Source organism: Gymnoscopelus braueri (assembly GCF_963280865.1).
Source record: "Gymnoscopelus braueri genome assembly, chromosome: 2".
Classification (NCBI taxonomy): Eukaryota; Metazoa; Chordata; class Actinopteri; order Myctophiformes; family Myctophidae; genus Gymnoscopelus; species Gymnoscopelus braueri.
The window spans coordinates 52,201,155-52,217,146 of NC_137604.1; the positions used below are offsets into that span (position 1 = coordinate 52,201,155).

The 15,992-nt window shown below is 43.7% G+C and overlaps 1 protein-coding gene across 1 annotated transcript in view; it reads left to right on the forward strand.

Annotated features, from left to right (window-relative positions):
* Positions 1–10,553, forward strand: part of LOC308096237 (voltage-dependent T-type calcium channel subunit alpha-1I-like) — a gene marked incomplete at its 5' end in the record, with an annotated part of 278,135 nt that extends 267,582 nt beyond the window's left edge. Inside the window, 4 exons of the mRNA XM_080443588.1 lie at positions 2,462–2,596; positions 4,090–4,264; positions 6,649–6,842; positions 9,850–10,553. Coding sequence (XP_080299714.1) covers positions 2,462–2,596; positions 4,090–4,264; positions 6,649–6,842; positions 9,850–10,458 — 1,113 coding nt within the window. The 3' untranslated portion in view covers positions 10,459–10,553. The remainder of the gene's footprint in view (positions 1–2,461; positions 2,597–4,089; positions 4,265–6,648; positions 6,843–9,849) is intronic.
* Between the last annotated feature and the right edge of the window lie 5,439 nt (positions 10,554–15,992).

The window sequence follows — 15,992 nt, forward strand, 5'->3', positions numbered from 1 at the left end:
GTGTGTGTGTGTGTGTGTGTGTGTGTGTGTGTGTGTGTGTGTGTGTGTGTGTGTGCGCACGGCAGTATGAGTCATAGAGCTGCAGCTTGCTTGGCGACAACACATTAAAATGCTAAGAGTCGATAAGGAGTGCATTCACAACTTCATGGATGAGATGACTTGGTACCTATAGAAAGGGTCTGCTTGACCCATGGCTGCAACAGCTTCAAAAGTATTACTGACCCTCTGCAAGTGAAGCTGTTGAAGTGTATAGATGTTGACTGGAATAGAAATGTACATTAATGCAGTGTTTTTCGGATCCCACAATACAGCCCTTGACGCTGCCATCGTCTCACCTTAACAGTCTTCTCTCTGTTCCACCTCCCTTATCCTTCTTCTTCTTCTCCTTCTTCTCCTCCTCCTCCTCCTCCTCCTCCTCCTCCTCTAGCTCTTCTTAAAGTCTGCATACACACTGAGGGGCATTTTGTTCATGCCATTAACTTAATTTCCCCGAAGATATTGGTGTCATGATTACATCCACACAGAACATAAATATAACGCATCGATAGAGCAACACATTTTATATTCGGAACGAGGCCGATTCTTCACTGCAATTAAAGGCATCAAACTGTGTGAACAAGGCATCAACTTTATGAATAGTATAATTCACAAACAGATGCTGTTATATCATTAATTCGTCACGCCCCTGGTGTGTAAAGACCCGTACTTGCACTTTCTGTGGTTCTATTTCCATCCCTGCGCCGTGTTCCCAGCAATACTAATGAGCTCTCTATTCACCCACTGATTTGACAACCTGTCAATAACTCACTGACTAAATACACAAAGGCATAAGCTACAGTATATGGCCTTTGACCTCCCACCCAAACAGGGCTGAGACACGTTGAAGCCATGCGGTATACAATAGATTAATTGCTACCTCAGTTAACCACTTTCAGCCTGGTGTGGTGTCCCTATGGTGTCCCTATTTCATTATAGGGGACATTTTTCTAACTTTTTCAAAAATCTTTAACAATTGCTAAAATAGATCTACATGTTAACAACGCGGTGCATTGCATTGTGAACTAGTACATCTGCTATTTTCACAATAAATTAAAAAAAATTGGACTTTGATTGCCAAGATATATGCGTTCTTTCAAATCCATCGCTTGATTGCCGCAATTCTAAAGATCGCATATATGCGTTCTTTGGAATTTTCATTGTTTAATCTGTGATCGCGGCGTTCTGTGAATTTTTCATCATCAGTTTCGTTTTCTGTTTACATCACACTCACCGGGTTCCGGATTCATGACGCAGATTCCGCTTCCGGTTCTCGGAAGGCCTTTTTTTAGGCATTTTAGGCGAGAATAGGGAAAAACACGTTTTTTCACACGGTATAAAAAACTAACAGAGAGCTCTAGTTCTATTTTCTTTAGTCTGGATGACGAACAGCCATCGTCGTCGTGTATCACATCGAACTGAAGCCCGATCGCCGATCTGCGAAAACGTCACATCCGGTTATGACGTATGGACTGTTTGAGCCTGTTTGGGGGGGGTCGAGCGAGTGAGCGAGTGATCAAGGTGTCGATTTGCTGCTCTCTGCTGGTCGATCTGTCGTATGTGTTTAAAACCGCAGCCAGACAAACTATTTGAATGAAAAATTACAAAATAACAACAAAAGAAAGAAACGCAAATCGCTGGCACAGGGCTGAGTACATTATGAATAAACTCTGGCAGTCAATGTGTTAAGTGCTTAAAGGGGCACTTCAGCCATTTTCAACCGTATCCATCTTTACACTTACTGTTGCACATCCTGGATAACCCTGCAGGCAGGTCTAATTTCACGAAACATCTCTGATGGGACGTGCCCACGTGATATAACCCTGATGACACGCACGCTGTCACCCACCCACTCTCTCCACTCACATCAAAGCCGGTTCCCACGGAGACGCTCACACTAGTTCTACCATAACGCTGCATGAGTCGGTTACATCGAATCCCAGTGAGTGGTTCTCAAAGTGGGGTCCGGGGACCCCCAGCGGTCCTTGAGGTGGTTCAAGGGGGTCCCCAGCAGAATTTGTAAATGTAGCATCAGAATCAGTCGAAAATAGCCGATCTACAAGCTCACAACGTGACATGTTGTAGCAATAACAATAATAATACAAATGAATAATAATAATAATTTGGTTTGCACATAATGTGAAATTTGTCCTCTGCATTTTATACATCCTAGGAGCAGTCAGCAGCCGTTGGTTGTAGCACTCGGGGTTAAGTGTCTTTGCTCAGGGACACTTGAATTGAACCTGGGACCTTCGGCTTCTCAGGCAGGCTCTCTAGTGAGCTTGTAGATTTGTAAAAAAAAACTCTTGTGATTTGAATTTTTAAAAATATTTTCAAAACGTTTTAGCAACGCAAACCTTGTATGGAGTCGCTGGCACAAAATATTTCCGGAAATGTGATTGGTTGGCCATGTTTTGTCGGACAGATCCAACTGGCGGAGGTGGAGCTAGCATCTCTGATGTCAGAGCAGCTGTCGGACAAGTCGTCATCCCTGGCACTGCCTGATGACCTCAGCCTGGATGAACACAGCACCTACCAGATACTAGTCCGAGACAGCCAGGTACAACCACACTGACAATAACACACACACACACACACACACACACACACACACACACACACACACACACACACACACACACACACACACACACACACACACACACACACACACACACACACCCCCACACACACACACACACACACACACACACACACACACACACACACACACACACACACACACACACACACACACACACACACCACATCTGTCCTCTCATCTGTCTCTCTCCATCTTGCTAATTCCTAATCTAGTTATTAATCACTATGCACATGCTTGATGGCTTGATTAAAACACCTGGGTCTCTCTGCCACTTCCTGCTCTGTGGGCAAACTGTGCGTGTGCTGTGCTTAAACTGTCCCCAAATGTGGCCTATGTCAGGAATATAGTCAAATTGGGGACACAGTTGCTGTCCCCGATTGTATTGTAGTGTACAGATGTTTCATAGGGTTGGAATTGGGGTTGGAGTTGCAGAAATATGGAATTAATGTAAGTCCCCAATGTAATGTCCCCTAAAGTTTGCAAAATCCGTGGGGGCACGGTGGCGCAGTCGGTAGCGCTGGATTCGATTCCTGCCGGGGATGCTGTGGGCGCTGGGGGGAGTGTTCTCTCCTCTGCGTCATCAGTGCCCATATGCCTAGGCCTAGGTGGGGTTGGCGAAAGGGCCTTTCTGTGTGGATTTTGTATGTTCTCCCTGTGTCCCTTAGGGTAGGTACCCTCACTTTAAACATGCAGTATCCTGGTCTCTATACTGCCTCCCCTTGATCAGTCTGATGTAGGGGAAAGGAACTGGTTGGAATAACGTGTTCCTTCCACGCGCTACGTCCTACTGGGGAAACTCCCCTGTCAGGTGATAAGAAGCGGCCTGCTCACTCCTCAATGCATTGAAGGAAGCATGAGCTCAGTTCCGGGCTCTCCCCAGGCGGGCAGAGGGAGAGTAGCGCCCAGGATTACAGCTTGGGCAATTGGCACTGGGTGAAAGATTGGATTACAAAAATCGTGGGATAAAAGTATGAAAAATAAATTAAAAAAACAATCTGTGTGCATGTGTTTACACTCTTTTTATATTCCATTCTCTCATCTTGATTTCCCTTCACAGTGCTTCAGTGTTCCACCTGCCATGATTCATCCGGGCTTTTATTAAACTCAATTCATTTGATCCACTTCATCACCCTGACATCAGTCAACACTTTGAAGGATGCTATTATCTTCTTTTTGTAAACCAAATCCAGTATTAATCAGAATTGTGCAAGGGGGAAAAGCGAAGGGATCTGAAAAGAGTGCCTCCTGAATGGGAATGGGATACATGAAAGGCCTCTCGTTTGATTAATTAAATGCTGCAGTGAATAGCATTCCACCTGGATATCATGTTAAGAATGTTATAGTCATTGTTGATTCTCTCTGTATACTGTTTGTTCTCCCTCTTTCTAACTACACCTCTCTGCCTCTCCTACCTCCTATCTCTCTCTCTTTCTCTCGCCGTCTCCCAGAGGGACAGTAGCGACTCACATAGTTCAGAGGAGCTACAAGGCAGAACGTCCCAGGGGGGTTACAGAGAGCTCCACCCCTCCACCTCAGGCAGCGAGGAGGGGATCCATGGGCTGATGGAGGTCGGTGTCCGGCCCCAACTCCATCTGGTGCAGCAAAGCCCCGTCCACCTCAGAGGTACGGTGTAATTCACTGCAAAAGTCTGCAGAGTAAATGTGTTTGATCATTTCCAGGCCTGGAAATTGCTCAAAATATGGCAACAGCAGGAGCAACAACAACAACAACAATCTTTATTCATGAAATGAACTCTATAGTCAACAAACCACAGGGTAAATGTTGTGAGAGCAAAGAAAAACAATTTAGTGCCACAAAGTAAAGAGAATACTAGGTAAACATAGCATCTGTCTAAACAACAAGCTATGTAAATTACATTTGTAGCATTCTTCGCAACAGCATACAGTATGTCTATCTAAATAAAAGAATGATGTGTTGTGAACTGACCAAGATGTACATACATCTGCATTGTATAACTAGAATCGATCAAAAAGATGTGTTAGGGGGTGAGTCTGAAGAGGTGAGTTTTCAGACTGCGGTGGAACATTGAGAGTGAGTCTACAGTCCTGACTGAGGGGGAGGTCATTTCATAGTTGGGAGGGCCAGGAGAGAGAAGAGTGTAGGATGCTTGGAGTGTTGGCCAGGGTATTTTAGGGATGGCAGCAATAAGCATCAATTGTCCTTTCCACCTTCGTACAATATTTCCGTATATATACCATGTTATCCAATCATACTAAGATAATCCCTCTCTGGATAACATTTCCATTAGTATTCCTTGTTATGCTTATCACTGTGAATCCCCTTCCTTACTCCGGTATTTAAGCGTCAATATTTCATTACGCCACGACTTTGACGTGACATTGATGCTATCGTTTAAATAGGAGGCGCCTTTTTGAATGGCTCGGCTGCCACCACGGCAGATACACAATATGAGTCATAGCTCTAGAGGACGTGGCCCATATTCACGCCGCTGATTGACGTACGGTACAATTAGAGCAGTGATAGACGGGGCGGACATGGAGACTGGCACGCACGCAGCGATGATGATGAACGACATGTTATGGCACAATGATCATTCACAGCTCCACCTTAAAGCATTAGCGTCACCGCCAGAACAGATGGAGCAATGTGTGGCAATGTCAGATCAAGAGGGCAGTTCGAGAGAGCATGTCATGTTGCAGAGCGTTGCAACGAGACTTGCAGGGGAAGGCAAGCTTTAGTGACACACCTAGGGTCAGAGCAGATTCAGAGACGCATTATTACCGAGTAAACAGACATGAGGGCAAAGGAAAGGAGTTCATTTGGAAAACACTATCCCTGACACGGATAGTCCCTAACACGAGTGAAACCCATAATTCTCACACCCATTATCATATTAAAGATAGATAATTGTATTTAGCTGGTAAACGTTTTTAAAACCTCAGAACATTTCTTTTTCATGATCATTACTGTAGTTCAGTCAGACACTCTCGTCAAGATGAACATGTATTGCATTGTATTGCATCGTATTTGATAGTGTTGCTCAGCCCCTGTGATGCTTCAGAACAATCTGCGCAAGCATGACACAGATTCTGACAGACATCACAAACCCCTCTGAAGCAGAGCCTAAAGATAAACAGTTTTAACATTGACATATGAAACCCTCAGGGCAGAACCTAAATAAGAGCATGATACAATACTGTATGCTATTGCTTCCTTACTTACTTATGCCTGACACCCTTACTAGGGTATATAGGCTGTCGACAAGGGACCTCCAGAGTTCTTGGTCACTGGCGTTCTTTTCTATCTGGGACCAGGTGTATCCCAGTCTCTTGGTGTCTGCCTGGCGATCCCGCCACCAGGTGTTTTTGGTCCAGCCTCTGTTTCTCTTCCCTTGAGGGTTCCAAGTCAGAGCCTGTCTGGTGGTATTTGACACTGGTTTGCGTAGTGTGTGCCCGATCCATCTCCATCCTTGTCCAATTTCGTCTGCTGCTGTATGCACCTGCATTGAATGACACGCTGACTGAAAATCTAAATGCTACTACAGGAAGAGGATGGGGAGGTGGAGGATTTTTGATCACTGGCGAGTGGCGAGCTGTCATTAAGTGGTAGCAGTGAGAGATGTTGAGCATGTGATGCCTCATTTATTCTCCGTTGTGTGACGATGTCGCACACCAAACATGGCCGATCTAGAGGCTCTTTTAGATCAGCTATTTTCAGCACACGTCACTGTCATTCTACTATACATCAGGCTTAAGAGTGAATGTTGGTCTGCTTAAATAGACTGCGTAGATTGAACCATTAGGATCTTGGCCATATGTGATTGGAGGCTATGTATGACCATGGGACCAGCTTGACTTCCGTTCCTGCCTGAACTACTGCAATGCTCCATTTTTACTTCCATGCCAGCAAAGATTGTGCGTGTCTCTTTCTTGTCAAATACTGTCTATCCTATTTGGGCAAAACTCTTCAGTAGCTGAGCTAAAGACTTATAAATTCCCTTAATGTGCATACCGCCTCTGTTTCAGATGGTGTTGAGGGGTCCTCCTCGCCTCTCTTCCATCTTCCGGCAGACTTCTTCCACCCAGCCTCGGCGGTTCACCCAGGAAGCCCTGGAAAGGGAAGTGGTCCTTCAGGGAGAGGGCCGTCTAGGCTGGCCGCTCTGGCCTCTTGGGCTTCTCTCCGCTCACCTGCAGCTCACAGCAGGGCACTCAGCTCACAGGTATGTGTGTGTGTGTGTGTGTGTGTGTGTGTGTGTGTGTGTGTGTGTGTGTGTGTGTGTGTGTGTGTGTGTGTGTGTGTGTGTGTGTGTGTGTGTGTGTGTGTGTGTGTGTGTGTGTGTGTGTGTGTGTGTGTGCGCGTGTGCGTGCGTGCGTGTGTGTGCGTACGTGCGTGTGCGTGTGTGGATAGATAGATAGACGGATAAAGTGCTGAGCAAAAGTACTGTACAGAGGGAAATCTAACTAATTATTTCCAAAGAGCTAATATAGGCTACACTAAATACAACAATACAGTAATAATTAAAGGTAGGGTAAGTGATATTTTTTGGTTAAAACAAAAAGTATTTTGTTAAAAGGTTAAAATACTATATTCTGATAGTAATCATTGCTATAGAGTGTTTGTTCAGTAACAGATGTCTCCCTGTCTCTCCAGCTCTTTAATAAACAGAAAATACATTTTTCGGTAGGTGTCAAAATCTCAGCCAATCAGGAGAAAGTACCCATTTTTAAGCTTAATTTGTATAGTGTTCCAGTTAAAATTTTGTCTGCTCATTTCTTAGTGTCATAACTTCCAATTTCACTTGTTTAATCTATATCCTGATTGAGTTCTCTGTCCTGGTTGGATAAAATTGGAAATGAAACTACAAAAAAAAAAAAAAAACTACAAAATACATTTTCTGTTTTATAAAGAGCTGGAGAGACATGGAGACTTTTTATATGGACAGGACACTCTATAGTAACGAGCACTATCAGAACATAGACCCATTTTGCAATTATTTGAATAATTGCAAATCACTTACCCTACCTTTAATGCAAAGGCTGATTTTTTTTTTTAGCACTATAACTCACGGAAGCAAGGATATTGGCATGCAATCACCTCTTTACCCAAAACTGCCATCACAAAGGTGGTGCAAGACAAGATACAGTACATGGTACAGTATCCTCACAGCTTTGTCCCCAAAGCCATCCACCTCCTCCTATATGCTACGCACAGAGAAATCCAACTGCCTTCTGCTTCTCTACTTGAAGTGATCACCACAGTCCCTTTTATCCGAATTCCTGATTGTGCGTAACTATGGAGACTGTGTGGCATTGTTGTCTCCGCCAGGCCGAAAGGCATGGCGAGAGAGTATGTTTTACCCTCCGTCCGTGTGTCCGTCCGTCCGTGTGTCCGTCCGTCCGTCCGTCCGTCCGTCTGTCACCAGCTAATCTCCGCCACCGTTGGCTTGATCGCAGCGAAACTGTGCACACACACTCCCTGGATGCCAATTCCGAACTTCTGCCCCAAATTTTTCACATGGGCCTTTTATAGCGCCACCAGGAGGCTGATTTGTGCAAAACATATTTTTTGACAGTACTCCTACAGATTTTGTCCAAAAATCTCGCAAATCGGTACACAGTATCTCTATAGTCATTAAACAAAACCCGTCTTTCAGATTTTTCATATTCCATCCTGATTGGCTAAAAATGGCTTCCAAAGTTTGCAGGAGTGCTCCATTTTCAACAAAATGCCTCAAATCATGAACACAGCATGCAATTTCGGTGAAATTTTGCACGCATATTTCCACTATGCCGAGGAAGAAATGCCACTTGAAAATGTTCAAATCAGCCTCATGGTGGCGCTATAACAGGCCGATTCATGTTTTTACCTATAACTGCACCGATCTGTGTAAAACTTTGTATGCGCACTCCCTAGAGGTCAAGGAAAAACCTTTGCCCTGCATTTTTCCCATCTGCCTTTTATAGCGCCACCAGGAGGCCGACTTATGTAAAACACATTTCTTTATATTACTCCTTCCGATTTTATCCAAATTTCACGCAAATCGGTACACATGATCTCCATAGTCATGTGATCAAGACGGATGTGTTTGATTTTTCATATTCCATCCTCATTGGCTAAGATTGACATCTAAAGTTTGCAGTAGTGGCTTGTTTTGAACAAAATGCACATTCAACACACAACAACATGCACATTCACTCTATGTTGAGGAAAAAATGCCACCCTTTTAACATTGGCCTGTTATAGCGCCACCAGCAGGTCTAATTTAGCAAAAAAAAATGTTGCACAAAATGCCTCAAACCATGAATGCAGTGTCCGATTGCCGTGCAAGGCCTAAGAACAAATGGTACCCTTTAAACATTGGCCTATTATAGCGCCACCAGGAGGCCACAATAACCTACCTGACCTGGCGGAGACCTGTGCTCCGAGGAGCACTTTTTCTAGTTTTCTTTAAATTCATTCTATTCATTTTTTGTCACCTGTTTGTTTTGTTTTGTCTGTGCCTGAGCTCCTCTGTGATCCTCTGCTGCTAGAGAAATGCTCTGCAGCATTTGGTTAATTAATGTGGTCAACACTACAGCAGTGACTCTTGTCTGTTTTCTCAGGCAGGTCCCTCCTAATTTTCTCATTTCCTTTTGCTAGTGTTTCCCCCGCAGTGAGCTCAGTCAGTGTAGCATGGCAGTAATACTGGGTTCCACTCCATTTCAGGACACCCATGCTTACATAAAATGTTTACAGCATTTGGATCGAAAAGGCATTTTAGAAGGTGATCATGCTGAGAGGCATCAGTATAAAACCATAAAATGTCCTATGATACAGTGTGCCTGCGCTGCACTCCTCTCTTGCAACAAGCTTCCTTCGTGCTGTTTTTTTTTGGCGTGTGTAAAGTAGAATTATTTTTCAACTTTTTAGTGGTGCAGAGTCGCAATGTTGCATTTTGGGTGATTCAAATCGAGCGAAAGGCAAGGTTTTGTACTACTTTAATATTTACCCCCTGTGATGATCACATTCATGCTTGTGTTGATCACCTAAAGCACATGCCCCAAGGTGCTCTGAGCTGTTTTGCCTGATGTGGTCATGTGACATGTCTCAATGATCGCCCCCCTTTGGTTAAATTACAGTATCTGTCACCTTCTTCTCCTGCATGCCTTCCATCAATGTTTCCTCTCTTTAATACCTCTTACTTACTCACCACTTCTCTGCCCTCACTACCTTTCCCCTTGCCCCAGCACCCCTCCCACAGTGACTCCTCCCTGGCCACGGGCAGCTCAGAGGGCAGCCTGCAGACCACGCTGGAGGAGGGCCTCAGCTTCAGTGTCTCGCCGTCGCGGGAGCTGGACCTCCCCTTACCTCTCCTCCACCCCATGCACCCCCAGGGACCGGCCGGCGGACCTCAGGAACGTCCCTCACATGTAAAGGCTCGCATCAACCTCAACGCCACCAGGGGGCACCAGAGGAGCCAGAGCAGCTGCGGGGGCAGCACCAGCCCCGGCTGCCACAGACAGGACTCCATGGACCCGTCGGACGAGGACGTGGGGATGGGGGCGGTGGAGGAGGGCTGCAGCCAGGCCTACAACAGCGAACATTTGTCGGACACGCTGAGCAGCTTGTCGCTGACGTCGCTGCTCTCCCCGGGCTCTCTGATGCCCTCTCTGGTGAAGAAGTGCAACAGCACAGGCTCGCTGGACCAAGCCAACCTCTCGGAGCGTGGTACGGACCCTCACGGCTACCTGTCCATTCCCTGGGCAGAGGGCGGGCCAGGACAAGACGAGGTCGAGGAGGACGGTGACATTACGACCAGCCGGGTCAAAGACACAGGCTCCAGGAAGAACAGATGAAACTCTTGTCCCCTCTCTGGGTCAGAACTGGTTCATCACCCCTCAGCATTTCTGAACCTTTCTTGGAACAGAGATTTACTTTCAATGCCTGTCCTGTGAACTTACCATCCCTCCTGTCCGTGAGTCGTCTGGTGTCCTCACCTGTCCCCGGTGGATTAGGCTATTTGGGAATCAATCACCACGTTGTGAGGATTGCACCGGCTTCTGAGTTTTGACGTGCTCTTTCCCCCCCTTTCCCCCGTGGGGGAGCTTGTGCTCTTTGAAAACGATCTTTACAATGACGGCAGGGGACTTAACCTTTCATCAGGACCAGGATGTGGGACGTGCCAGTCCTGGACTTAACAGTTGAGCCATGCTGCTAGACAGAGTATATAGACAGAGATGGATATGAATTAGTAATGATGAATGAACACTACCTGGTTGGGGTGGAGAAGAACAGGGCTAGCGTGATCCAGCACTCTGCAAAAACAAACACAACATGGACACATTGTAAACTCTGGGGCTTCTCTTGTGGAAGATGATGTACAGTGGTTGTTGTTGTTTTTTTGTTGTTGTTGTTTTTTTACCCATTAACGGTAGCATCAACCAACCTTACGTTCACGCTTTAGCAGATTCAGTCAGTAAGTAGGGTTTCTAACTATAAATCCAACGCACCGTGTTGGACTTGGACTGTGTGAATGTAAACATGTCTGTCACAGTCTGAGAGAGAGAGAGACAGAGAGAGAGAGAGAGAGAGAGAGAGAGAGAGAGAGAGAGAGAGAGAGAGAGAGAGAGAGAGAGAGAGAGAGAGAGAGAGAGAGAGAGAGAGAGAGAGAGAGAGAGAGAGAGAGAGAGAGAGAGAGAGAGAGAGAGAGAGCAGGAGAGGGGGGAAAAAAGAGTGGATTGTCTGTAAATAGTTAAAGGGCACCTTTTGAATAGGAGAATCGATATATATGACAGCTGCTGCAAACACTTGTGGGAAGTCTGGGGGCATTGCTGCCATTTTTTAGAAGTGGATACTGTGTTATGTTGACAGACCCATGAAAGGGCTAAAACAGAGCAGCTTCACTTTTGAGTGTAGACATGGGCCGCATGGTATTTTTCATTAAATACTCTGGTTTATCGTTTCTTACTGAGCCAGATGGGTGGAGTTTGCCACTTAGGACTGTGTGATGGCGACGAGGAACACAGGAAAGTATTCAAGTCAAAGTTAGTATACTGGTATCATATGATTGACAACTAAACTGACTCTACTGATCCTAAAAAGAAATCTCTGATATTCCCTGTATAGAGTAAAACAAATGTGACTAATTCATTGCGGCCTCGGTTGCTTGAGTGTAGTTGCATAGTGTAGAACATACTTAGGCATTGTGTTCACTCTAAGAGAAAATGTATTACGATAAGAAATAAGGGCCAAAGTACTGTAGCTTGGGACTTAAGCACTCAGTTCTAACGTTAGTCAGTTTGACATGTTGTAATGAACCATGCATCTGTATGTTTGAGTATCCAGTTAAGATAGACCTCAGGTGGACAAGATTACATGCACAAACCAACTGAAACTTGAAAGGTACACACAAACACTCGCACACGCACGAGTGCATGTGCGAGCGCGCACACACACACACACACACACACACACACACACACACACACACACACACACACACACACACACACACACACACACACACACACACACACACAGTAAAGCACACATACTGTATATGTGACTATAAGAACACATCACAGGATATATTGTACTGTACATAAATACTAGGGCTGTCAAACGATAAGAAAATTTACAAATGAATCGCATGAATTGCTATGATTGATCACAATGTTATCATGTTTTCAATTGCATTTTAAAATCAAGGATATTTAAATGAAAACAAAAAAGCAGACCACCAAATGAATAATGGATAACACAGATTTATATCCAGTGGTGTAGGGGTGTCTGGAGAAGTCACATTTCAATGTGACCCGTGTCATAAACAGAAACGGTGACATTGACTCAATAATAATAATATATTTTCCAATTATGTCGCTCATATTAATTGGCTGGCCAACTTAACATGATAGTTTACCAAAAAGAAATTGTCAACTGGTTTGCTTCATAATGGTCCCACACTAGGGACAGTGTGAGTTTTGACTGAAAGAATGTATTGTTCTGAATGACCAACCAAGCAGAACAGACTTAGGCCATCATGTGATCATCATTAATTTATTGGCTGTTTTTAATGGAACATGCATACGGTACAATGTTTTCTGACCAAAAGTGAGGCTAAATTACGCTAGGGAGAGATTGAAAGAGGAAGCACAATATTAATTGACTTAGGCCTTATGTCTAGAACACTTCTGTCTCATTCAGTAAATCTCAATCAAAACCTTTCACAGAGGCTCTGCAAACTGACACCTTGACAAAATCCGAAAACTATTTAAAGAGGGGCTGCTCCATGTGGGAAATGGTGTGTCTTTGTGTGCGTGCGTGTGCGTGTGCGTGTGCGTGTGCGTGTGCGCGTGCGCGTGCGCGTGCATGTGCATGTGCATGTGCATGTGCATGTGCATGTGCATGTGCATGTGCATGTGCATGTGCATGTGCATGTGCATGTGCATGTGCACGTGCGTGTGTGTGTGTGCGTGTGTGTGTGTGTGTGTGTGTGACGCTGTCGGAGCAAGATTTTCCCACTAGGAAAAAATAAGAGTCATAGCATAATGTGCAGCTGGTGTCACATACAAAAACACTTCCAGTCGTACACATAAAACATTTCAAATTAATTGTATGTTAATGGATTATTTTTGACAGCCCTGATAAACGCATCTATACACATGCACACTACAAAAAGATGTCGTTGTTGAAATACCACAATGTGTTCTTGATCTCTCCATTTGCTTGTACACAGAGAGATAAGAAAGACTAAACCTCAGGCTATATCTTTGAACTACTTTGTCCTGTTTCCCCTCCTATATTTCCCTTTGACCTCTATTGTATGGCTTCCAGAGGAAAGTTGGCATATTACAAAGACTGTTCCCCTATATGAGATATGCAATATGCTAAAGTAGACATACAGTTAGATGTATGAGAACGATATAGATAGGTAATATGGTAAGAAAAGTTTATATTCACAAGCTTGTGTATTAGATGTCAGGTTCAAAGGTCATTTGGAAGGATACTGATGTGAACACATATTCAAGGGTGGTGATGTGTTTATTACGTTTGAGCTCTTTTTTTTTCTCTTCCTCCCCAAACACCCGCCTTTTCTCTGAAATGCATGTGTTCTTTATTTTGTTTTGGTCTGTTTCTCAAATGTCATTCTAGTGCCACATAAAAGTGATTTAGCTTTTCAACAACCTTGAAATCCTACTTGTGTCTTTTATTGAAAGAGGAAACAAAAAGATTGCATGTCTCAAATGTAATATCTTGACAACATACTGTATATGAGTGCATTCGTGCTTCAGTTCAAATGTAAATTGGTGAAGGTGGACTGCACAAAAAGGAGTTTTATTTTATATTTATAATGTTCATGATGACCATTAGAACAGGCTGATCTCTCGCTGCTATCACTCACTGTTGTGGGTACTTAAAGGTGTTTTTTTGTTAAAATAAGTAATAATTTGCTCTATATTCCGATAGCAATCATCGCTATATAGAGTTTATTCAGTAATTAATCTGTTTTATTGTAGGATCCATAGGATCAATAGGAAAATGTAGCCTACATTGTATGTTGCATGTTTGAATACTTAAGTATTTTTAAAAGCAATTACTCCACTACTTTAACTCAAGTACAGTAGTTGACTTTCACTAGTTGAGTAATATTGTTCATGTACATAATCTTCCAAGGAAACACCAAAGATCACTCAGTTCTACACACAGTTTCAAGAAACACGTCACACCAAAATTCTGATCGTTAGTTTAACTCTCAGAAGGTAAAAATGGGCCTACAAGGGTGCTCTGTGTACCAACGGGGTGGGAGAGTCCCATCATATAATCTCTCGGACAAATATTTAAGCCATTAAGACCGGGAACGCATCTGTGTCATTTTAGATTTCTTTGGCTATTCAAAAATAGCAGATCTACAAGCTCATAGCGAGGCACTGAGCTATATCTGCTAATTTCTTTTCAAGCGAACATTTGTAACTCAAATCTTTACTTAACTTTTTTTTACTTGGTCCCTAGCTGGAACAAAATTTTGAGATGGGGGTCCGCGGCCAAATACATATAATTTTGGGGGTCCTTGACATGAAAACGTTTGAGAACCACTGATATAGCAACATAGGTTTTTTTCAAAAAACTGTTAGGATTTAGAACACATTTTGTAGAATCGGCCTCAGGCCTTAATGGGTTAAGCTGTAAATGGTGGGCTTTGGCACTGCAGTTGGTGCTCTCTATGTACTCAATTTGCCCGCACAGAAAAGTCTATTGTTTATTTTGAAAGCCTTTTGGGAAACTCCAAATATCTGAGTTTGTGTGTGCGTGCGTGCATGTCCTGCAAACAGTGTCTGCAGATTGTGTGAGGATTATAAATTATTATCCATGTATATCCCATTGCAAATATACTTTACATAATAAGGAATGACACACACACACACACACACACACACACACACACACACACACACACACACACACACACACACACACACACACACACACACACACACACACACACACACACACACACACACACACACACACACATCTACACAAACATACACTTACCGTAAATCTCTCTGGCAGGCTGCGTTAGGATGACAGCTTGCTCTCTCAGGTTGACTTAAATCAGGTTACTTTGATTGGTAGTCTACTTTGGAGAGAGTAGTTCATTTATTTAAGTCTAATTGACTTTGTCCCCACGATAGGAATTTGACTTGGTTTGAAAGCCATATCCTGACAGTGAATGCATTCCAAGCAGATATCTCAATATTGCATCTTAATATTCAAGACAACACTCCACACTAAAGCCTCTTGAGGCTTCACCGTGCCTCCTCAGAGTCAAATATAAATCAATCAATTGCTTTCAATGGAAAGTAATTGAGTCATTGCCGTGCACAACTTAATTCACCTAATTCTCCTATCAGAACGTAATGAGGAATATATTCCCCTGTCAAATTCATAAATGGTTACTCTGACAAAGTATCGAAATTAAAAGTGAGTAATCACCAATAGCATCTGGAACATTGTCACCCCGCTGTATTTTTTTTGTTTTTTTTGTGAAATACAGAAAAAATGAAAATAGATTTGAATCACGTCATGGAGACTGAACGTGAACCCAGACACACACACACACACACACACACACACACACACACACACACACACACACACACACACACACACACACACACACACACACACACACACACACACACACACACACACACACACACACACACACACACACACACAAGATGCCAAATGTGACCCCTTGATAGAATTTACAGCACAATAACGAGATAAGATTTCTCACAATATAATTAGAATTCCTATTAGGAAAGTGTAATTAGGGGGCGAAAACATAGACAGCCAATTTATCAACGGCCACACGTGTGTTTTCTCT